Genomic DNA, 26,201 nt, shown 5'->3' on the forward strand with positions numbered 1-26,201 from the left:
CTCTGCTAAAGAGGTCACAGCATACAAACTCCGTGTATAAGGAAATTCAAAGGTGGTTTGTATGTATATGGAACAAATTTCATAAGGGATCAACACATATGAAAAACAGCGGCATAAGCAGCAATATGGAAATACCCCACATATGATTATACGCATGCAAATGCATACACACACATTGAAATCCACATGGAAGTCAATGGAGTATCTTCCATGGAAGTCAATGGGTGTATCATGCAGGATAGGATACAGAGGTTAATAATATATGCCTATATAGATGAATGTGTTTAAGGATAGAACTATAGTAGGCGGACACACACAGGCCATAGTATCATGACTTAGTGTAAACAAGCCACATACACATGACCTCACAGCAAATACCAATCGTGTGCTCGCCTTAACGGAGATGCTAAATAAGCCACAAGCCACAGCACGTGCAAGTGTTAGTGCAAGAAAAGCATGTAGCACCACGGGGCAATATGGCCAATAGTGCCACCGGGTAGCAAGGATTAAAGCACCAACACTACATACGCGCTAATGGCCGGCGACCACCATCATAATTACAGCGGGAAAAAGGAAATAAATTCCCACCTAGAGGGACTAAGCCCACTCTCTGGACAAACCAAGTAGTGAATAAGGCATTACCTATGATGTATAGTTTGCAGATGGAATGCGCCCGATGCGCATTTCGGAGTGTACCTTCGTCAGGGGGCGTGACCGGAACATGCGGGGGTGCCGTTAAAATAGGCCTTCATCCCCCAGCTGATTGGGCAGATCATCAGACGCATCCGCCGCCGGCCGACCGGAAGTCCCGCCCCGCAAGCGCGTCATGGCCCCACAGGACGCCGGGTAGTAACACCCGGCGTCCCCGTAGCCATAGAGACGCACCCGCGGGAACAAGACTCCCAGGCAAGCGGCGCATGCGTCAACCACCCAGCCAGGAGGGGGATAAAATAGAAATAGAAGATATAGTCTATCGAGACTGTTTGTGCAAGGGAAAGAGCACGGGATGAGGCCCACTAATAACCTCAGCAGAACATGGACATAACATCAGTTCCATCATAACAAAGGTTATATGATAATAGTAACCTTACAACAAATGCCATACAAGATAAACACATACATTGTATACAGTACATCCATAAAGGTAATTGCACAATACACAATTTACATATAATGCATGAATAGGAATAAGTATATGTTTACCATAGCAAATATTAGGAAAAAAATATATATGAAAGAAAAATATGTAACAAAACTAATAGAAAAAATAAAAAATATATATGAGGAATATCCAGATGATACGCTGCAGTCGGAGGGAATCCATCCATGTACACATCCCATATACACAGCATGATGACCAAGAAATCAATCGCCAATACAGATGACACGTACCAATGTATATACTACCAATAGGCCTAAAAAAGTAAAAGTTAAAAACAATTAAAATCAAAAAGACACCACAACAATTACAAAAACGGAGTAAAACTCATGTTTTCATTAAGGCCCTGGGGCTGCACCGTACGAAGACGCCAAATCCATTGCGTCTCCAATTGTGCCAGTCGCTGACTGACTCTACCCCCACGAACATCCACTTCCAAGGTGTCAATTCCACGGACTAAAAACCCCCTCGAATCACACTCATGGAAGAGTTTGAAGTGCCGTGGAATTGTCTTAAGAGTGGAGATATCAGCGTGTTCTCGTGCGGCTTCTATTCCCAACACGTGCTCACGAACCCGAGTTTTCAACTGTCGGGTCGTGAGCCCGATGTAGATCTTGGGACAAGGACAAACTCCGTAATAAATTACAGATTTGGATTCGCACGTGATCCTCTTCCTGATAGTGTAATTCTTCGTGGAGGAAGAATCGCAAAAACTACTTGTCCGCAGTACGTTGGGACAAGCCACGCATTTACCGCATGGTGAACAACCAGTCCTAACGGCTGGCACATTGGGGAACATAGAACGTGGACTACTTTCATGAAGGCTATGAACCAAATAGTCCTTTAAATTTTTGGCTCTGCGTAGGGTAATCTGTGGTCTTGAGGGTAAAATTTTGGCCAGTATGGAATCAGCCTGTAGAATCGGCCAAGACTTCAACAAAATATCGCGGATGTCAGAATGTGCGGAGCAGTAATTAGTGATAAACCTAATGGTTGAATCACTGTTCCGCACCTTCTTAGAGTACAGCAAATCATTCCTCACGGAATATTTAGCTCTATGATACGCACGTTTGATCGTGCGTTTGCTGTACCCCCTCTCCGAGAAACGTTTAGTTAATTCAGCCGCCTGGAGTTCAAAATCACAATCATTAGAACAGAGACGGCGGATACAGAGAAATTGTCCAACAGGTATAGAACGGATCATATGTGGGGGATGAAAAGATGACGCGTGAAGTAATGTGTTCGTCGCTGTAGATTTACGATGTAAATTGGACTGTAAACAGTCCTCGGAATCCCTGTACACCAGCACATCCAAAAATGCCACGGAATCAGCAGAGCTTTGATGCGTAAGGCGGATGTTGCGGTCATTGGAGTTCAAATCGTCGAGAAACAATAAAAATAAATCCATAGACCCCTGCCAGATGAGGAAAATATCGTCGATGTACCGAGTCCAAAGGAGGACTCGGCCCATCGACGAATCCAAATCTGACAGGGGGAGGTCCCTCTCCCACAGCCCCAGGAACAGATTTGCGTAGGCTGGCGCAAAAGAAGCGCCCATTGCTGTGCCCTGGAGCTGGAGATAAAAGGACCCCTTAAAAATAAAAAAATTATGTGTCAACGCGAACTCCAACAACCGCAACACCAAATCCACAAAACTAGATGACAAATTACTCATACTCAGATAAAATCTTACTGCTCTGATTCAGTCAGCATGTCGGATACTGGTGTACAGGGATTCAACATCACAAGATGCTAGAAGAGAGTCCTTACCCACATATAGTCCGTCTATACGTCTCAGAAAATCACCCGTATCCTGGATAAATGAAGGAAGATTCCTAACAAGTGGCTGAAGTTGGTCATCAAGCCACTTATTGATGTTCTCGAGGAAGTTCCCATTTCCTGAAATAATCGGGCGGCCCGGAGGAGAGGAGGAGTTTTTGTGTATTTTTGGTAATAGGTACAATGTAGCAATCCTAGGTTCAGATACAATCAAGGCCGACGCCAATTCAGGGGAGATAATACAGTCATCTTTAGCCGCATATATAATCTGCTTGAGTTCCGCAGCATATTTATTGAGGGGGTTAAATGTTAGTTTCTTATAACATATATTATCCCTTAATTGGCGAAACGCCTCTTTCTCATATGCAGATGTCGGCCAGATGACTATATTTCCCCCTTTATCCGCAGGCTTCATTGTAACATCTGGTAGCCGTTGCAACTCCTGAAGACGATTACGTTCATCCTTAGATAGATTATCGACCCTGACCCGACTAGACAAATTTTCGAGGTCCTTAGATACCACCTGTACAAACAAATCAATGTTTGCACAGGAGGATAACGGTAGAGATTTTTTGGAAGAAGGTTTAATACAAGATGGTACCTTACCTCCCTCACCAGCTCTATGTTCAGATTCTAACTCAGATAGTATTGCTAGCGCCGCTTGTTCTTTTTCTGTGGGAAACAAAATTCGAGATGTATCATCAAAAAAGTATCTTTTAAATAAAAGAGATCGAGCGAAAAGATGTAAATCTTTAGTCAGTGTGAACAAATTTAGCCCAGCCACTGGTGAAAAGGATAAACCTCTAGACAATAGGGATAAATCAGATTTGCTGAGTATATGTAAACTAAGATTAATCACCTTGTTGTCAGTGTTGTTGTTAGGTCCTTTAGGTTTTTTATACCAAGGAGGCTGATGTCTAGGGAAACCACAACCGCCATATGTCGCTCCCGATCTAGTACTGGAATCCGATGTTTCAGATACTTCACTCAAAGAGGATGTATTGGAATGGGCAGAGGGACGTCTCATTCCCTCCTGTATGGCAAATGATTTACGCCAGAAGTAAACTTTATTCTCAGAAAAATCCTTCTGGTCTCGTCTAAACTTCCTCAGATGAACATCTCGAATTTGTTTCACAAGGGAGTCAACCTTCTTCATAGCCTCAGAATCATATTTGTCAGCCTTGTCAGGGGGGCAAATAGACCGAAAAGAGGTCTGTTTTTGATCGATGACAGAATCCATCTTGGCAATATTAGAAGTATTTAAGTCTATCAGGAGTTGCATAAGACTGAAGGAGCAACTATTGCACATATCCTCCCATTTTGATATAAAGTCTTGGTCTTCAACCACGAAGGTTGGTGTTAGTCTCACCCTAAAGGCCCCGTCACACTAAGCAACATCGCTAGCAACATCGCTGGTAACGAACAACTTTTGTGACGTTGCTAGCGATGTTGCTGTGTGTGACATCCAGCAACAACCTGGCCCCTGCTGTGAGGTCGTTGGTTGTTGCTGAATGTCCTGGGCCATTTTTTAGTTGTTGCTGTCCTGCTGTGAAGCACAGATCGCTGTGTGTGACAGCGAGACAGCAACAACTAAATGTGCAGGCAGCAGGAGCCGGCTTCTGCGGAGGCTGGTATCCAATGTAAACATCGGGTAACCAAGAAGCCCTGTCCTTGGTTACCCGATATTTACCTATGATACCAGCCTCCGCCGCTCTCACTGTCAGTGCCGGCTCCTGCTCTGAGCACATTTAGCTGCAGCACACATCAGGTAATTAACCCGATGTGTGCTGTAACTAGGAGAGCAAGGAGCCAGCGCTAAGCATTGTGCGCTGCTCCCTGCTGTGTGCACATTTAGCTGCAGCACACATCGGGTTAATTAACCTGATGTGTGCTGTAACTAGGAGACTGGGGGCTGGTCACTGGTTGCTGGTGAGCTCACCAGCAACTCGTGTAGCCACGCTCCAGCGATCCCTGCCAGGTCAGGTTGCTGGTGGGATCGCTGGAGCGTCGCAGTGTGACATCTCACCAGCAACCTCCTAGCAACTTACCAGCGATCCCTATCGTTGTTGGGATCGCTGGTAAGTTGCTTAGTGTGACTGGACCTTAAGACCACGTGGTATTAATTTTTTATCAATATATTTGGTCAGAAGTAACCTGCTCCACCAAAGGCGTGTACGTTTGCTTAGAAGAGAGGTAATCTCAGAAAACATGAGATCTAAATCCGGTCCACAACTAATCTCATTATCCGTGGAGACCTCACCAAATACTTGGTCCACTTGATTCAGCCATGACGATTCCATGGCCTTATAGTCCATTATAAATATACCTAAGTCTGTGCATAACACAGTGAGAAGAACAAGAGTAGAAATTGGTATGAATATCTGCATATTATAAATTCAATGGAATATTATACATAGACCAATGTGGATCATATATATAGCGCAGAAGGACTAAGATACATGAACCAAATCGCTAAGAGAGAAACCAAAACAAGAACAAGAGAGGCGATCAACAGTTCAATACATATTTTTATTTTGTATAAGTATTCATAAAAATGTGGACAAGTGAGGGGAGGAAAACAACGGTATACATCACCGCAAACATTTAGGTATAGGATAATAGTGTGCCAATTATCTCCAATAATACAAGATATAAGGTCATATCCAACAAAGATGGAGGTCCTATAGTTAGGAGAAGGACCACATCAGGTCGACCCATCAATCTACTCCTGCTAGAATATTTGTTAATAAAGCAAAAATCCGCTATATCCATAACAATCCATATAGATTTCCAAGCAGGAGGGATTGAGACAGGACCTAAGATGTGGAAAGGACTCCAAAATGTTATCCGTTTACTATAATGTCAATTGCGTATTAGATGCACATCCATATATTCACGCATCACAAAAGGATTTACTAATATAGTAATCCATAGGGAATTGCGTTCCATATAGGTTCTGCTCTAAAGGTCACAACATATAAACCCCATACGTGACAATAGAGCATCAACAGATGGTTTATATGTGTATGAATATAAATTTCACACAAAATCAATGCATATGGGGAAACCGCGGCATGAGCAGAAGCATAAAAATACCTCACAATAAGGCATACCAATGTGCAGGGCCGGCTCCAGGTTTTTGTGGGCCCCGGGCGGAAGAGTCCCAGTGGGCCCCATCCACACGCAGACACACATACGTACACATACATATACATATTTAACGACAAACTCACAAAAATACATATAGAACTGACACATCTATACAGTCATATACACTGACATACATAGATACACATCATACATGCATACAGACAAACACACACAGCGCTGCTACATACATACACACATAGCTCTGCCACATACATACACACATAGCTCTGCTATATACACACATAGCTCTGCTATATACATACACACATAGCTCTGCTATATACATACACACATAGCTCTGCTATATACATACACACATAGCTCTGCTATATACATACACACATAGCTCTGCTATATACATACACACATAGCTCTGCTATATACATACACACATAGCTCTGCTATATACATACACACATAGCTCTGCTATATACATACACACCTAGCTCTGCTATATACATACACACATAGCTCTGCTATATACACACATAGCTCTGCTATATACATACACACCTAGCTCTGCTATATACATACACACATAGCTCTGCTATATACATACACACATAGCTCTGCTATATACATACACACATAGCTCTGCTATATACATACACACATAGCTCTGCTATATACATACACACATAGCTCTGCTATATACATACACACATAGCTCTGCTATATACATACACACCTAGCTCTGCTATATACATACACACCTAGCTCTGCTATATACATACACACCTAGCTCTGCTACATACAGACAGAGACAGACATGCGCGGCTCCGGGGGGGGCATAAATCGGGGGGTGGGGAGGGCACATACCGCTCAGGTCACGGAGGAGAAGGGGCCCACACAGCGCCGGAGGGACACGCTGTGCTGGGGGTCGCTGGCTGGCACTGCAACTCTCATCTGTGGGACTGAGCAGGATGCCGGTCTGTAGCTCCGCCCACAGATGAAGTTCAAACCAGGAAGTCTGCGCGCCTTAAAGAGACGGCGCCGCAGATTCCTGCCGAGGACTGCGGTCCCCGGAACTCGGCCCGGGGACCGCAGAACTAAGGAGAGTGGGCCCCGGCCAAGTTGCACCAGAGCTGACGAGGCCGAGTGGGCCTCCCCGGCTCTCCAGGGCCCTGGCATTTGCCCGGGTATGCCGGGTGCTGACGCCGGCCCTGCCAATGTGTTAATACATATCCATATGCCTACGCATCACAACCAAAGTTACCCATGTGTTAATCCATAAGAGACTATATTCTCTGCGAGCTCTGCTAAAGAGGTCACAGCATACAAACTCCGTGTATAAGGAAATTCAAAGGTGGTTTGTATGTATATGGAACAAATTTCATAAGGGATCAACACATATGAAAAACAGCGGCATAAGCAGCAATATGGAAATACCCCACATATGATTATACGCATGCAAATGCATACACACACATTGAAATCCACATGGAAGTCAATGGAGTATCTTCCATGGAAGTCAATGGGTGTATCATGCAGGATAGGATACAGAGGTTAATAATATATGCCTATATAGATGAATGTGTTTAAGGATAGAACTATAGTAGGCGGACACACACAGGCCATAGTATCATGACTTAGTGTAAACAAGCCACATACACATGACCTCACAGCAAATACCAATCGTGTGCTCGCCTTAATGGAGATGCTAAATAAGCCACAAGCCACAGCACGTGCAAGTGTTAGCGCAAGAAAAGCAAGTAGCACCACGGGGCAATATGGCCAATAGTGCCACCGGGTAGCAAGGATTAAAGCACCAACACTACATACGCGCTAATGGCCGGCGACCACCATCATAATTACAGCGGGAAAAAGGAAATAAATTCCCACCTAAAGGGACTAAGCCCACTCTCTGGACAAACCAAGTAGTGAATAAGGCATTACCTATGATGTATAGTTTGCAGATGGAATGCGCCCGATGCGCATTTCGGAGTGTACCTTCGTCAGGGGGCGTGACCGGAACATGCGGGGGTGCCGTTAAAATAGGCCTTCATCCCCCAGCTGATTGGGCAGATCATCAGACGCATCCGCCGCCGGCCGACCGGAAGTCCCGCCCCGCAAGCGCGTCATGGCCCCACAGGACGCCGGGTAGTAACACCTGGCGTCCCCGTAGCCATAGAGACGCACCCGCGGGAACAAGACTCCCAGGCAAGCGGCGCATGCGTCAACCACCCAGCCAGGAGGGGGATAAAATAGAAATAGAAGATATAGTCTATCGAGACTGTTTGTGCAAGGGAAAGAGCACGGGATGAGGCCCACTAATAACCTCAGCAGAACATGGACATAACATCAGTTCCATCATAACAAAGGTTATATGATAATAGTAACCTTACAACAAATGCCATACAGGATAAACACATACATTGTATACAGTACATCCATAAAGGTAATTGCACAATACACAATTTACATATAATGCATGAATAGGAATAAGTATATGTTTACCATAGCAAATATTAGGAAAAAAATATATATGAAAGAAAAATATGTAACAAAACTAATAGAAAAAATAAAAAATATATATGAGGAATATCCAGATGATACGCTGCAGTCGGAGGGAATCCATCCATGTACACATCCCATATACACAGCATGATGACCAAGAAATTGTGTATATACTTAGAATTGGGAATAATTCTGCATAGCATTTATGTGGGTTTTTTTATGTGCAGAATCAACAGGCACAAAATCAGCACCAGCAACAAGCAGCCAACCAACAACAAACTGCAGCGCAGCAGCAACAGGTTCAGCAGCAGAACAGCGGCCAGACCAATGGTACAGCGGGGGCAGGGGCAACGACAGCAGCAGCACTCCAACACAGCCAAGACTCCAGTCTTAACCCAGGACCTCCAAACAAGAAACCACGGATGGGGCCTACAGCTGCTAATTCTGGTGGCCCTTCCCTAATGCCTACCGATTATCAGGTACAGATTTATTATTTTTACCAAATTAGGATGCTCTCTCTAAATGTTTCTTAACAAATAAAATAGAAATTCCTGTCTATGCAATCTTTTATGAGTTTGCTTCTGATACACTTTTTTTGCCTTGCGCTTTAAATCAATATGTTTGTGACTCTGTCCTTATAACCTTAATTGTTAGTCATCTTCTCAAATAATACATAATTTGTAAACTGCAGCAGAGTAGGTAAAATATCCATTCTCGCATTTTCATTCCTCCCATGATCCAGCTCAGAGGCTCTTGTTGCTCTTCTGGTTTGTGTTTGCAAATTACAGGCACAGTTTGTGACCTCAGAACTCACGAGAAGAGGTTATATTATATGACCTGACGAAAAGTATAACAAAGACATAAAGTTCAGATAAGAAAATCAAAATTGTGTCTTAAGAGCAGACACTGAGCTTTTACATCAGCATTCTGGTGTGAAAATGTTTGAAAAGTCACATCATTTTAACATAACTGGCGGCCGAGATAAACTTATTCGACTTTTGGCATTATCACAACATTTTTGCCCAGCCGACAAAGTGGGCAGAGTAAATGTGCAAAAAGGGTCATGACGACAGCCGCTCATCACATTTATGGCAAGTGTTCGCTACACTAGAAATCTTACTCCCAACAGAGACAGGATTAGGATTGTGGCACCCACAGAGGTCCAGCACTTGTCCTGCTCTCCTGATTCATGAATACTCCTCCTCATGAATCAGCAGCTTCTGACTCCTGCCCATCTCAAGAGCAGTGTGAACAACTCCATTCTTACCGTATTTTTCGGACTATAAGACGCACCGGACTATAAGACGCACCCTGGTTTTAGAGGAGGAAAATAGGAAAATAAAATTTTAAGCAAAAAATGTGGTCATGACACACTGTCATGGGGCAAGGATCTGCTGCTGACACTGTTATGGGGGTAATGTCCCCAAATTCTCTACTAAGGTGCCGCATCCTGGTAATGATCCTCCCTGCCTGGTATATACAGTATATGTCCCTCATCCTGCTATATACCGTAATCCTTCCATATGGCCACATCCTGCTATATACTGGCATGTGGCCGCATCCTGCTATATAACCCATCATGGCATATGGCCCCATCTGGCTCATAATATGCCCCCATCTGGTTCATAATATGCCCCCATCTGACTCATAATATGCCCCCATCTGGCTGATAATATGCCCCCATCTGGCTCATAATATGCCCCCATCCGGCTCATAATATGCCCCCATCCGGCTCATAATATGCCCCCATCCGGTTCATAATATGCCCCCATCTGGCTCATAATATGCTCCCATCCGGCTCATAATATGCCCCCATCCGGCTCATACTATGCCCCCATCTGGTTCATAATATGCCCCCATCTGGCTCATAATATGCCCCCATCTGGCTCATAATATGCCCCCATCTGGCTCATAATATGCCCCCATCTGGCTCATAATATGCCCCCATCTGGCTCATAATATGCCCCCATCTGGCTCATAATATGCCCCCATCCGGCTCATAATATGCCCCCATCTGGTTCATAATATGCCCCCATCTGGCTCATAATATGCCCCCATCTGGCTCATAATATGCCCCCATCCAGCTCATAATATGCCCCCATCCTGGTGTATGGCCGCATCCTGTGGCACATAAAAAAAATAAACGTTCATACTCACCTCACTTTACCTCACTCCCTGCAGCATCGCTCGTCCTCCCGTCTGTGTCAGCGGCAGCACCGCTGATTGGAGCCGTCCCCATTACCCTGCTGGATCGCGATCATCTCCTGTGTCTGTGCCAGTGTCCCGGCGGCTGCGTGTGGACACGTGCGCACAGCGATGACGTCATCGCTGTGCGCGCCGCTAGTCTCCACTCAGCCGCCGGCACAAACACATAAGATGATCGCGATCCAGCAGGGTAATGGGGACGGCTCCAATCAGCAGTGCTGCCGCTGACACAGACGGGAGGACGAGCGATGCTGCAGGGGAACGGTGAGTACTGTACACTGATTCACTGCTCCCCGCGCTGATGATGATGCACGGGGTGCAGTGAATACAGCCGCACATGATCACTCCAGGCCGTAGTTGCCAGGGGTGATCATGCGAGCCGGCTGTTTATCCCCCGCCCATCATCCCGCCCACCTGTCAGCGCCGGCTTCAGCGCTGAGGGATGATGGGCTGGGGATGGGCGTGCATATTAAATGAGCGGGTCCACGTGGTCACGGCAGGCTGCTACAGCCTGCTCGTGCCCCCGATGACCCGCTCAACCGCAGCACCCACATTCTCCGCAGCCACATTCAGACAATAAGACGCACCCCCCACTTTCCCCCAACATTTGGGGGAAAAAAAGTGCGTCTTATGGTCCGAAAAATACGGTAATTTGTCGTGCGCATACAGTTTGAACCATAATTCTCTTATCAATGGGAAAAGGTAGACTAAAAAAAATCCTGTATTTTGTTTGTAGTTGTAGCTCTATACAGCTCTATACTTATTTCTCTCTGCAAAATGCAAATAAATTTATATCATTTATACAATGTGATTTTCTGGATTTTTATTTTGGCTATTCTATCTCTCACTGTTAAAATTCACCTACCCTTAAAATTATAGACTATTCATGTCTTTGTCAGTGGGGAAACTTACAAAATCAGCAAGGGATCAACTACTTATTTCCTTCACTGTAGATTTTCTAAAGGTTGTCACTCGGAGCAGAGTTTCTACATGAACATTTTGAGCTTTGCTTGTTGGATGTTTGCCCTGTGTTGTCATGGCAGAGCTGGTAATATCAGCTCCCTTGAGCATAGCGTGCATTTACCGAATTCACTGTAATAATTGCTGAGAACGAAGACCGACATGTAAACGCATGATGGTTTCAGTGCAAGTTTCCTGTTGTCCTCATAAATAATGCACGTTTTCAGTATCTCATCTGACTCACACTCCTTTACAGATAAAAAAAAAAAAAAATCCTCCTTTACAGAAAATAGAACTGCTGTTTATATGAGATTGCAGGATGATGGCTCTATCCAGTCAAGTTACATATAGTTAGGCAGGGTGGCTAACTGAGGCACACTATGTAACGGGCAGTGGGTGACAAATTTCTCAACAGGATTAACACCTTGTTGCCAAAGTCTTACAAAATAGAAAATCTTTAACCCCTTAACGACCGCGGGCCGTAAAATTACGTCCTTGTGGTCATAATGTTACTGCCCGCGGTCTGCTGGGAGCATCATGCTGCGATCGGCACACATCTCAGCTGATTTTCACAGCTGAGATGTGTGCCTGCTAGGCACGAGCAGAATCGTTATCTGCTCGTGCCGTTTAACCCCTTATATGGCGCTGTCAAAATGTGACAGCGCCATTATAAGCGCGATCGCGGTAAACATTTACTTACCGCCCGATACCGGAAGTCACGTGACGCGATCACGTGACTCCCGATAGTTGTCATGGTAGCACAGGGTCATGTGATGACTCCTCTACTACACCTGACTTGCTTTCACTTTCGCTGTGCCAGCGGCACAGCAAAAGAGAGAGCGTATCTGCTGTTTACAGCCTTGTAGCTGTGATCAGCAGATACTGCAGAGCGATCGGAATGCTGATCGCAATAGCCCCCTAGAGGGACTAGTAAAATAAAAAAAAAGTTAAAAAAAAAGTTTTAAAAAAATAAAAAAACTTAAAAGTTCAAATCACCCCCCTTTCGCCCCATTGAAAATTAAAGGGTTAAAAAAATAAAAAATATACACACATTTGGTATCGCCGCATTCAGAAACGCCCGATCTATCAAAATATAAAATCAATTAATCTGATCAGTATACGGCGTAGCGGCAAAAAAATTCCAAACGCCAAAACGATGTTTTTTTGTTGCCACAACTTTTGCGCAAAATGCAATAAGAGGCGATCAAAACGTAGCATCTGCGCAAAAATGGTACCGTTAATAACGTCAGCTCGAGAGGCAAACAATAAGCCGTCATTGAGCCATAGATCCCGAAAAATGAGAACGCTACGGGTCACGGAATATGGCGTAAAACGTGCGCCACTTTTTTCGGACAAACTTCCGATTTTTTTTAACCCCTTATATAAAAGTAATCCTATACATGTTTGGTGTCTACGAACTCGCACTGACCTGAGGCATCACACCCACACATCAGTTGTACCATATAGTGAACACAGTGAATAAAATATCTCAAAAACCATAGTGCTATCGCACTTTTTTTGCAATTTTTCTGCATTTGGAATTTTTTTGCCGTTTTCTAGTACACTATATGGTACTAGAAACTGATGGTTTCATTTAAAAGTACAGCTCGTTCCGCAAAAAATGAGCCCTCACATGACCATATTGACTGAAAAATAAAAAAGTTACGTCTCAGAAAAAGAATGGCGAAAAAAAAAACGGAAAGCGAAAAATCGGCCGGTCGTGAAGGGGTTAATAGATTAGTCAAAAAAAGTGGCTTCTTGGTTCCAAAATTTGTTTGGCTCAAAGCTTATATTGTTCAGTTAATGAAAGGTGTTGTCACATGAACTTACTACATTTCAATCAATAGATTTGGAATCACAATAGGTTTCACAAGTTGATGTGTTAAAAAAGAGTTCCTGTGCTACGATAATCTTATAAATGTGCCCCTCCTATGTGCTGTGCAATGGCTGTTTCTGACTGTACAGGAACATGGTCTGAACATACCACATCTGGGCAGGGGAGGAAGCAAAAGAGTATACAGACATTACAGCATGGGCTAGCAACTGATTCTTTCTGTGAGGTAAAATATTTCCCTGCCTGTATTTTAACATGCAGGGAAATGTTTTACCTCATAGAAAGTAGCATCTGCGATTCCATGCTGGAATGGCTGTATACTCTTTTGTTTCTTCTCTTGCCCAGGAGCTGTGGTGTGATTAGACCATGTCCCTTGTACAGTCAGACACAACCATTACACAGTACATAGCAGGGGCACATTTATATGATTATCTCAGCACAGGAACTTATTCTCTAACATATCGAACACATCAAATTGTGGAACTTATTATTATTCCAAGATTTATTGATTAAAATGTACTTTGATGACAACCCGTTTTAATTACACTGTAATTTCTGCTTGTATCATGTTATCTGACAAGTTATAGATTGGAACATGTGTACGGGATCAGAACCAATAACAGTACATGAATCTGCAGAACCACCTTCAGTACAGAAATAAATTACCAGAACCACCATCAGTACATGAATATAGCACCAAGCTTAGTACAACGAACAGTTGTATCGCACAAAGCTACAACTCCCAGTATGTCATGCGGACCTACAGGAACAAAAGTACACAAATAAACATACAGCCAGATACCTAGAGATGACATCTTCTCTGATTAAAGTTATTCTTTCTTTTGCTCTCCATCTTGTCCAGACACCATGATGACTTTTTACATCCACAACTTGTCTCTGCAGATTTCCCTATTCTTTGGTCTTCTGCAGCACATTCTAACACAGTACCCTGAAAAATAAAAACATTATAATGTTCCTGAATAACTATATTCCTCTTATGGTACATGGCCTCAACATTGTCCTCTCTTTTCCATACTATCCCCTCACACTGTGTCCACCATATGCTGCCCAGATTGTATACTATGCCCCTCTCCAGCTCCCCTTTCCACTTCATCCTGTCTACTCCATACTGTGCCCTCATACTATCCCTTATGCTGCCCCACCTACTTTTCTTCCTCATACAGTCTCCTCACACATTTCCTCCTCCCTCCTAACACATTGTCACCTTTCCCACAATGTCTCCTCACACATTTCCAGCTGCACCTGACCATATTGTCACTGTCTAATTTATTCCTATGGGTACCATAAATGCTAGTAATGGTAGGTCTGCTAGCATTTCCAACCAATCAAAGGCATTAGTCCTCCGTTCCTTCAAGATGTCCAGAGCTCTTTTCTTCCGATATGCTTTGACATGTAAATATTGTAAGCACTGTGAATCCCCAAGTTCAAATTTCTTCATCGGCTTACCTTTGCTTTGCCACCTTTCCTTTTTTCTTTCATTTGTGGAATAAAGCATTCCCTCTTCCCCAGCAGAAATTGGGGTTATCCCAAAAGGGCAAATGCTTGGACACCTGATAGGGCAAACCAAATTTCTAACACAATAGTTTCAGGGTGACTGCTATCTTTCATCAGTACTGATGATGTAATATGGTCAGGGAGTTCAGATAGCTTGGAGTGAAAAGTTGTCAACAAGTTATAAGGATGTCCTAGATGTTTTTCTAGTTCGAGATTAGAATGGTGTCTTGATTCATTGACCCACTCTAATATATTTCCCCCCCAAACAACATTATGTCTCCTAACGTCTGGAAAGTTCACACCTCCTACTTCTACTGTAGGATTATTCTTGCCTTTGCTCCCTACCATATACTGTGAGAAACGACAGAGTTTAGAGCTTTAACATCTGCATGCTTGAACACTATTGGAATAGTTTGCATTGGATATTATCATTTTGAGGTGCTCATCATTTTTATGAGATGACATGTGAGCATCATTGATAATGGTAATGAGTGCCATCTAGAGCACTGGAAATTTTTAAGTTAAATGGAGTAGTTCTAACCATGAAAAGTTGACACCGTTTTACTTATTACCCCTAATTACTTTATAAATGATTCTGCTGTCTGTTAAAGAATACCCCCTGGTAGTGAGGTTTTTTTCTCTGGCTGAACTTCAAAAAAATAATCTCACATTTAGAAATGTTGACTCTATAGCCAGAGTAACTTCCAAACTAATGAAGATTATCAAAAATAGCTCCGTAGTGCAATTGAGGTTCAGCCAAATCTCAACTGCAAAAAGCGCTGGCTTCATTTGCAGGACAGCTTAAATTTCTTTGGAACTTGATTGGGGCTGCTAATTCAACATTCGGACTATCCTGTATTGCAACCTTTCATCAATTTTTCTCTGCAGTCCACTTCCAAGGAGATTAGTTCCATGGGTTGTAAACTTCTTGATTATGTTGTGCCCCATGGACAAAGCAACATTAAGATCTTTGGAGATTGACTTGTAACGTTGAAATTGTTGATCTTTTTCAACAATTTTGTTCTCAAGTCCTCAGACAATTCGCGTCTCCTGTTTGTTCTCCATGCCTAGTGTGGCACACAGACACACAATGCAAAGATTGAGTCTTTCTCCACTTTTTATCTGGTTTCAGGTAAGATTTCTATATTGCCCACAAACTGTTTCTTGTACACAAGTCAGTTTGAACAAGCATCACACGCTTAAAACGTTGTTTGTCCACTTTTTTGGAAAATACCAACAACTGTGTCTGGCTCGTTTTTGGGGTTTTCCGTGAAATTATGTCCAATGTGCAATTTGTTTCTGTTTTTTTTTGTGTTGTTCCAATATACACAAAGGAAATAAACATGTATTACAAAACATGTGTAATTGCAATTATTTTCTTCGAGAAATACTTTATTTTCTGGAACAATTTCAAGGGTGCCAACTCTTTTGGCCAGTACTGTATCTGTCGGTTTTCCTTTAAGAGTACTGCACAAAAATCTAAGTTGAACCGCTTTCATAAGTAATAACCTGAACAGTATGGATGCCGCCATCCTCTGAGGACGGGTGTCACTTCTCTGCTTCCTCCTTGTAGGACTGAAGCTTAAGTTAAAGGTCTTTGGTTCTTTTGAGCCAGGTGATTGAGATTCTAATAACCTCTTCAGCATACTTTTCATCTTCATGCAGGGTATTGAAGTTGTAAATGAATTTGCTTCCTGCATAAAAAGGTGCAGATACGGTTAAATACATTTCTCCTTTTAGCCACCATTATAGAGTAGTCAGCAAAAATAATCACCATGAAATCCTTAACCTACAGGGAAGTCTTGCTGGATCTAAAAGAAAGGTTTTTGATATCTTCTCCTTTTCTGTGTAGTAAGTGCATGATAATTTGGCAGGGTCTGAGAGTAAGAATTGCTCTTGGCAAATCTTTCTCAGGTAATGGAGGCAAGTCTACTCAACTTTGCAGCATAAAAATCCCAAGTGCTTCTAGTAGCTCATGTTCACAATGAGATTTCAAATCATAGGGTTTATTTAATAAAGTCAGGAATACACGCCATACACAGATTATTGTGCTGTAATCTATTTTCCAGGTCTTCCAAGTGTTTTTTCAATGTTCTATTTTCTTTTTTTCACAGTATGAAATTGTGATTGGATATCTGCCAAATCCTCTTCCACCTGAGAAATTCTTTGTTCCAACTACCCTGGTTTCATATCCTGTTGGTCAACATTGCTCTGCAATTACTGCAAAGTATTTCTTTTATATAGATAGAGATAGTATTTCTTTTATATCTGAGGCTAGCCTTTTAGCCACTTCATTTGCTTATCTTTTATAATTAGTTGTCACCTACAGATCTTCTTCTGTGTTTTCCGTTGAAATAGCATGGGACTAATAGATCAGCCTCCTGAGGGAGAAGCCGTTCGGGAATGCGCCATCTTGCATAAAGCGCTGTCATTCGCCACTCTTGCTTTTTATTGTGGGGCAACCGCTCCTTCTCAGGAGATATTGGTCCATTAACCAGACCATTCATATGTTTGTGTGCCTCCTTATACTAATGGGATACACTTGGCAATGTCATGCACTGAGTGGCGCCTGATCATGACCATCTCACATACTGGCGCTGGACATAAACAGTTTTAATTTAGACATGGGATCATTATATGGAGATCATACTTCTGGCAGCAGTGAACATGTGCTTATATATCTGATCAGAGTAACCCTTTGCACACATTCAGAATATCATTTGATGAGAGTTGCACACATGCAGCAGCAAGTAGTTAGACCTTTGTACACAATGTCATTGTTTTTAGCTTGCGCAGCAGTGAAAAGATAGAGGACAGAAACAGTAGGACAAACCAGTCATTGCCCTTTTCACAGATGACCCCTTGTTACCATTCCTCAGAAATTCTTCTATGAAAGACCCTTTCCATTCTTCATTGTCAGATAAGAAGACGTGGCAGAGTAATGGAAAGTGTTTTCCATCTAATACTAAACCACTCTTACCTGAAGCAATAAATAGCCTTTGCTTAAACTCCATCAAGCCCCATGTCATAGTTGGGTTGTCACTTGAGATAGTTGCAGAGGGGCACAGTGGCTTTTATAGTATTACTGCTCTGTGATATAGTCTTACATTATTATTTTTTTTTTAAACATTCTACTTCTAAAAATGCAGTACAACATTTTGTGAACAAAGCCATAAACCATGCTGTAAAGACTGTCTCATGATTTCTTAGGAACTAAAGGGGGTTGTCACACTTTGGGGACCGTTTTTTGTTAAAAAAAACTTACATCCATGTATTTGGGGCTAAAAATCATCTTCCCTTTTGGGTTGCATTAAAAATTTTGTACCATTTCGCTTTTAACCAATTCACAATCTTGGACATACCGATATGTCCTATTTAGCGGGGACTTCACAACCTTGTATGGGAAGTACCAGTATGTCCTGGCGATAGAGCGACTATGCAAACGTGATAGCCATCGGAAGCTCAGCTTATATGACAGCTGAACTCCAGCTCTTCACAGCCAGGAACGGCAGAAAAATTAAACAAAAACTATAGCCTTCAAAATATGGTGATTAAAAAACCTTTATTTTGTAAAAAAAAGTTGTTTTGTGTGATAGTAGCCAAACCTAAAAAACTTATTTAAATCTGGTATCACAGTAATCGTACTGACCCAAGGAATAAATCCATCTTATCACATACTTAAAGGTGAAAGGCGTAAAAAATAGTAATAAAGCCAATTTGTGATGTTGATTTGTTTATTGTGCCTCTCAAAAATCGTAGTAATATGTGACTCACATATATCCTGCGCTCTATGCTGAGCGCTTACATCGGTGGTAACGTGTAAATCTCTGAAAACGGAATTTAGACAAAATTCCCAAAGGAAAATTCACTGTATTGAGGCAGAGGGAGTTACTTTGAACTCCCGTCTGGCCTGTGGTCCTGCAGTGCCCATCTTTTTACTCGTATTTTTAAGTGGTCAACAACCGTTTTATGCACCATTGAAAAGACTGACACCGCTGTACAGAGGCTAAATGAAGTCGGCAGCCTTATTATAGTGAATGGATATCTCTGGGGTTTCACCTGGGTCACGTATTTCGGAGATGTAGATGTAAGTACTCAGCATAGCGCATGAGATAAATGTGAACTGATCCAAAATGTTCCGTACCCCAAACTGCCACCAAATAGTATTTAACTCAATCCTCAAAAAAAAAAAAAAATTCTGTTAACGGTAATAACCTCTACATAACTGGAAGCACAAGGGCTTTGGAAAAGCACTATGTCTCTTCGCCCCCCCCCCCCAAAAAAAAAAAAAAATAGAAATCCAGCAAAATCTGCACTCCAAAATCCAAATGCCCCCTTCCATTTTGAGCCCCACAATGTTCCTAAGCCACAGTTAGCGCCCACATGTTTGGCAATGTTGTAGAGAGGAGCACAAATTTAATTAACAAGGTATGTATCTCCAGAAGCAGGAGCTCAATGTACGAACACTACAGTGTATGGGCATTACATGAGCTTATTTGCAATTTTTAATACTGCAACATTCACTGCATTTGACTTCATGGGTGTTTTCCATAAACTAAATTGTCACTACATCTGTAGATGAACTCCTAGAGGGGTGTAATTTGTAAATTAAACTTGCCCTGTTGCCAAACAGTAATGTACAGTCATATGTGGGGTATTGCCATGTTCAGGAGGTATTGTGTAACACATTATGGGGCATTTTTGTTGTCCTATTCCCCTTGTGAAAATTGGAAATCTGGAGTTAAAAGAACATTCTAGTGGTAAAAATGTAATTAATTATTTTATCTTCACCTCCAAATAATATAAAATTTTGTGACATACCTGTAGTGTCAATATGCTCATTGCACCCCTAGATAAATTCACTGAGGGATGCAGTTTGTAGAATGGGGTACTTGTTGGGGATATCTGCTGTTCTGGCACCTCAGGGGCTCTGTCAATGTGATATGGCACCCCCAAACCATTCCAATTGAATCTGAACTCAAATATGGCGTTCCTTTCATTCTTTACTTTGTACTGTGCCTCAAAAGTAGTTTCCAACTACATATGGGTATTGGCGAACTCAGGAGAAATTTTACCGTGCATTTTCTCCTATTACCCTTGTGAAAATGAAAACTTTGCGGTTAAAGCAACATTTTTGTGGTAGTGTATGTTTTCATCTTCCCAGCTCAACGTTATAAAATTTTGTGAATGTAATACTATTGTATGAACTGAGGATTTCGATCGCGTTAGGGCAATGACAACCAGAGACGGGTTGTTGGTGCAAAGACGTTTATAATATGCAACCAACAATATGTACACAGAACAGAACATAAACACAGTAGAACATAAACACAGTAAATACCTGCCAGGTTCGGAGCAAAGGGGAATTCCCGGGGCCGCGCACCGGACTCCCCCAGGGAGACCACCAGGAGCGAACCCCTATACAGGGGCTGTCTGGCGATCATCCCAGAAGGCCTAAATGCGCAGCAGCTGGGACACGAAAGGGCAACAGGTATAGTCCAAAAATATCCGTACGTGATGTGAGTCCTAGGGTGGATATGAAACAGAAGGAACCGGGCAGAAGTGCCGACCAGAGACGGCAGACTGAGTCCGGGCACAGCTTGATGAGACCAGGTGAAGTCCAGAGCCGGTGTCGGGTGTTTCAACAGGATCCAAATAGCAATCAGGAATCAAGAGCAGCAGGGCAGGAGTAGACAGGAACCAGTATACTCTGGCAACTAGACTAAGCTTAGGGGCGGGCTTTTAAACAGATGAACAGGAAGTAGGGCAACAGAACAGAAAACTCCATGTTAACAAAGGGCAAGATCCTTCAGAAGAAAACTGGAAATCCCGGAACTCTGACAGTGAAGCACCTGCGGGTTCAAAGTGCTCACCAAACATCTAGATAAAGTCCATGAGGGATCTAGTTTCCAAAATGGTGTCACTTTTTGGAGGGGTTCCATTGCTTAGGCACATCAAGAACCCTCCAAATGCGGCATTGTATGCGCTAATGATTCCAGCCAGTATTGCGTTCAAAAAGTCAAATGGCACTCCTTCACTTCCAAGCCCTGCCTTGCACCCACACAATAATGTTCCACCACATATAGGGTATTGGCATGCTCAGGAGAAATTGCACAACAAATTGGTGCATTTTCTCTTGTTACCCCTATATATTTGGGGTAAAAGCAACATTGTAGTAAAAATTTATTTTTCCATTTTCATGGCTCAACGTTCTAAAATTCTATGAAGCACATAGATCTAGATCAATTCCTTGAGGGGTCTAGTTTCTAAAATGGGGGTAACCTGTGGGTGGGTTCCCTGGTTTAGGCACATTAGGTGGTTTCCAAACGTGACATGGCGTCCACTATCTATTCTAGATAATTTTGCATTCCATAAGTTGAATATTGCTCCTTCCCTTCTGAGCCCTGCCATGCACCCAAACAGTAGATGTCCACCACATATGGGGTATCTGTGTACTTCGGAGAAATTGCACAACAAATTGGATAGTGCATTGTATGTTGTTAACCTTGTGAAAATGCATGATTTGGAGCTAAAGTAACATTTTTGTGGGAAAAGGTACACGTTTCATTTTTCATTCTACATTGATTTAGTTCTTGTGAAGCACCTAAAGAGTTAATACACTTCTTGGATGTGGTTTTGAGCACTTTGAGCCATGCCATGCAGTTTGTAGAATGGTGTCACATTTGGGTATTTTCTGTCACCTAGGCCTTTTAAAAGTCACTTTAAATGTGATGTGGTCCCAAAAACAAATGGTTTGTAAATTTTGTAGGAAAAATTAGAAATTGCTGATTGAACTTTGAACCCTTCTAACGTCCTAACAAAAGAAGATGTTTCAAAAATGGTGCTGATGTAAAGAAGGCATATGGTAAATGTTATTTATTAACAATTTTGTGTCACATAACTCTCTGGTTAAAGTGCAAAAACCATAAAAGTTTGAAATTGGGACATTTTTTACCATTTTTTCGCAAATAAATGCAAAAAAATATTGTTCTAAATTTACTACTATCATGAAGTACAATGTCACAAAAAATTATTCTTAGAATAACCGGGATAAGCTGAAGTGTTCCAGATTCATTAAGACATAGAGTGACACTGGTCAGAATCTGAAAAATTTATCTGGTCATGAAGGCGAAAACTGGCTCGTTTGAGAAGGAGTTAGAGGAGTGTTTCAATACTGTAAATGTTTGATTTACCCTTCAGGCCCATTAAAACACATTAGATAAAAGTTGTCCTAACTCGCTTCAGTGGTATTGGCCAACCATCTAACATGTATGAGGGGCTCACGACTCTCCCCTGACAGATGATGTCGCAGGAGATAAAAATCCAGCTTGTTTGATTTCAAATTCTATACATTTGTTTTGGTGGAGAGGTAAGATACCACCAGAGAGGTCGTTACAGTGGCTCCCTCATAGAAAACACTGAAATACTCTGCTGAACCGGACATTGCTGTGTATGGGAGACAAATAACTGTAAGCCAAATGATTGTTTAGCCAACAGCTATCTAATGTTTATGGTCATCAATACCAGATCTATGGTGGTCCATCGTGCTGTTCCACTCACCTGTTCTCAGCTCTAGTGGCTGGATGTAACCAGTTGTGGAGTTGAACAGTACTGCTTATTCAACTGTTCTTTGGCTGCTGCTTGGTACTGCAGGTCAGCACCACATTCATTTGAACAGGCGATGTTCTGCAGTACCCTACAAAGACCACTAAATAGTTGAAGGAGCCTACAAATGCCACCAATGGGTTGAGGGAGCCGAGTTGTTCAGCCTTGAAACTGTTTACATCTGCTATCCGGAGCTAAAGGTACCGTCACACTAAGCGACGCTCCAGCGATCCCACCAGCAACCTGACCTGGCAGGGATCGCTGGAGCGTTGCTACATGGGTTGCTGGTGAGCTGTCACACAGGCAGATCTCACCAGCAACCAGTGACCAGCCCCCAGCCAGCAGCGACGCGTGGAAGCGATGCTGCGCTTGGTAACTAAGGTAAATATCGGGTAACCAACCCGATATTTACCTTGGTTACCAGCGCACACCGCTTAGCGCTGGCTCCCTGCACTCCTAGCCAGAGTACACATCGGGTTAATTTCCTGATGTGTAGTCTGGCTATGTGTGCAGGGAGAAGGGAGATGGCACTGGCAGCGTGAGAGCGGCGGACGCTGGTAACGAAGGTAAATATCGGGTAACCAAGGAAAGGGCTTCTTGGTTACCCGATATTTACATTGGTTACCAGCGTCCGCAGAAGCCGGCTCCCTGCTCACTGCACTTTCAGTTGTTGCTCTCTGGCTGTCACACACAGCGATGTGTGCTTCACATCAGGAGAGCAACAACTAAAAAATGGCCCATGACATTCAGCAACAACCAACGACCTCACAGCAGGGGCCAGGTTATTGCTGGATGTCACACACAGCAACATCGCTAGCAAGTCGTGCCTCAGCAGCGATGTTGCTAGCGATGTTGCTTAGTGTGACGTGGTCTTTAGTACAAGTGATTGGCGGGGTTTCTCATGCTGGGCCACCAGCGATCTGATATTGGTTACTTACATGTATGTTGTGAATGGGTCATCAATATCATAGTAGTAAAACACCCCTTTATAGAGTATTTATTTATTTTACAATTATGGGTAGTTACTTGATAAGGATTTTAATATTGGTGTTTTCATTATTTACATTTGATGCATTTTATTTATGGTGCTCACATTATTTTTCTCTTTCATATTTAAAGCACTCCTCTTCACGTCTGGGTTACCAAAGCAACGTTCAGGGAACTTCTCAGCCCCAAAATACATTGGGTTACTCCACAACATCTCAACAGAGTTCTCAATACCACCAGCCTCACAGGTACTAGGGAGTGGAGCTGTAAGAAGATGACCTGCATCGGACGCACCAGTTATGAGAACAGGATTCTTTGTTTAGGATGCTTTTTTGTGGGTTCTTCAGAACTAAAGCAGTGCCCGTTGTCTCTAAAGAGTTTGGAGAACATCTATCTTTCATGATCTCCTTACACCTCCTTGCGTTAGTGGTTGCATTCACCCTGGTGAGAAAATGTGACCTGACGTCAGCACTTATCTTGCTTTTGATTTCTAAGGAAATCTTAATTCTGCAGCTATTCCATGTCGTTGCTGTGTGAAAGGGATTTATCAGGCTGCTGAATTGAAGTCAATGTTGTATTAAGGAAATCCCGCAAGCTTTTTAGCTGTATATAGTTTTGTACATGTAAAAACAAAATACAAATGCACCTTCTAAGCACTGTGTTCTGTTCACAGAACAATGCAGTTTTGCATATGGATGTCAAGAACAGGAACTTTTACTGTTCCAAAATTTCCTATCTTGCGTTTATTTTTTTTAATTGACAGAATTGTAAAAAAAAAATAAATTTAAAATATCAATGAGCCTGCATCAGGAAAGATGATATAAATGCAAGATCCAACTCAGGAGTGGCTGGAGTAAACTAAACTGTAGTACAATTTATCTGTACAAGTCACGTCAACCTATAACTTATTCATACGCAATGTAGACCTGAACCTCAGCTTTGCCAATTCTTCATGTACTCTTGTGATATTGCAGCATTTATTTGCCAGACGTCCTTCCAATGCATCATCCAAAGAGTCAAACTGCTTTGCAGGATGTAAGGAAATTCAGCAAGTCATTTGTGGTAACATATTGTAGTTTGGTTTTTAATCTGGTTTTCGGTATGTTATATATAGACGTCAAGGGGGATACGCCAACAGATGCGTGAGTATTGTTGTAACAGATTTATCAATTCAATTCTGTTTGTTAAATGGCTATTTGGTAACGTAAATGGAGTGGAGAAAGTGGGATGGGGGCTATGTTTATTAATGTTTACTCAAAGGTATCCATTATTAAATGCCAGACCTGTACATCAGCCCACTCCAATTGAAAATAGCCTTCCCATTTACAGTATTTCCACTTGTAGGAGGCTTGACAGGTCTGCTCACATGGTCCTCAATGAACTTATTCATTAGTAAGAACAGTAAAATAAACTTAAAATAAATATATATTGGGTGACCCCTTTAAGATCCCAAAATATCTGACCAATACAGTTCTGTAGGGGCAAAGCCGAGTAAGGCCCTGTGCGCACACTGCGGTTTTTGCCACGTATTTGCTGCGGTTTTTGCTGCAGAATTGGTGCAGTTTTTGTTCATAAGTTTCATGTAGTCCTTCCCCAGCAAAGTCTATGAGAAATCCAAAATGCTGTGGGCACATCTTTTTTCCTTACAGGTTTTGCTGCAGAATTTCTGCAGCAAAAAGAAGTAGCATGTCACTTCTTTTCGCAGTGTGCGCACAGGGCCTAAGACTGTTTACATGTTGCAAACTCACTGATGCTAATTATTTATATATGACTGATCATTTTCATCAGTGAGAAGCAATGCTTCTGTTGTTGATGATTTTGTCCTGGGCAATTATCCTTACAATCACTTCAACGCAATAATTTGTACACTAAATGATCCTTCCCATAATGCTGGAGATGAGGATTGTTTGCACTGTGGAGGGGAGGATAGTCTTATTCTGAAAATTCATGATGGCTGCAGAACAAATTGATTAGCTACAGAACGTCCATGATACATACAAAAGTACTAATGATTGCATTGTATGAAGGATCAGTGAAGGCATTACACCCATCATTGTTTACTTAGGAAGCTTTCGGCTGGCTTCTTTTAACAAGTAAAGCTGGGTTCACACATAGCGACAGCGACAACGACGTCGCTGTTACGTCACCATTTTCTGTGACACAACAGCGACCTAGTAAGTCGCTGTTATGATCGCTACTTAGCTGTCAAACACGGCAGGCGCAGCAGCGATCATGATGACACGCGTCGCTGTGGAAGCCATGCTGCACTTGGTAACTAAGGTAAATATCGGGTAACCATTACCCGATATTTACCTTGGTTACCAGCGCACACCGCTTAGCGCTGGCTCCCTGCACTCCTAGCCAGGGTACACATCGGGTTAATTACCCGATGTGTACTCCAGCTACGTGAGCAGGGAGCCGGCACTGGCGGCGTGAGAGCACACCACTTAGCGCTGGCTCCCTGCTCTCCTAGCCAGGGTACACATTGGGTTAATTACCCGATGTGTACTTTGGCTACGTGTGCAGGGAGCCAGTGCTAAGCGGTGTGCT

At 42.6% G+C, this 26,201-nt stretch overlaps 1 protein-coding gene across 1 annotated transcript in view; it reads left to right on the forward strand.

The window, feature by feature from the left end:
- Positions 1-25,926, forward strand: part of CDK19 (cyclin dependent kinase 19) — a 399,878-nt gene extending 373,952 nt beyond the window's left edge. Inside the window, exons 12-13 of the mRNA XM_075338340.1 lie at positions 8,773-9,024; positions 23,784-25,926. Of these exons, the coding sequence (XP_075194455.1) occupies positions 8,773-9,024; positions 23,784-23,906 (375 nt within the window). The 3' untranslated portion in view covers positions 23,907-25,926. The remainder of the gene's footprint in view (positions 1-8,772; positions 9,025-23,783) is intronic.
- Positions 25,927-26,201: the final 275 nt, after the last annotated feature.

This window comes from Anomaloglossus baeobatrachus, chromosome 3 (assembly GCF_048569485.1).
Source record: "Anomaloglossus baeobatrachus isolate aAnoBae1 chromosome 3, aAnoBae1.hap1, whole genome shotgun sequence".
Taxonomy (NCBI): Eukaryota; Metazoa; Chordata; class Amphibia; order Anura; family Aromobatidae; genus Anomaloglossus; species Anomaloglossus baeobatrachus.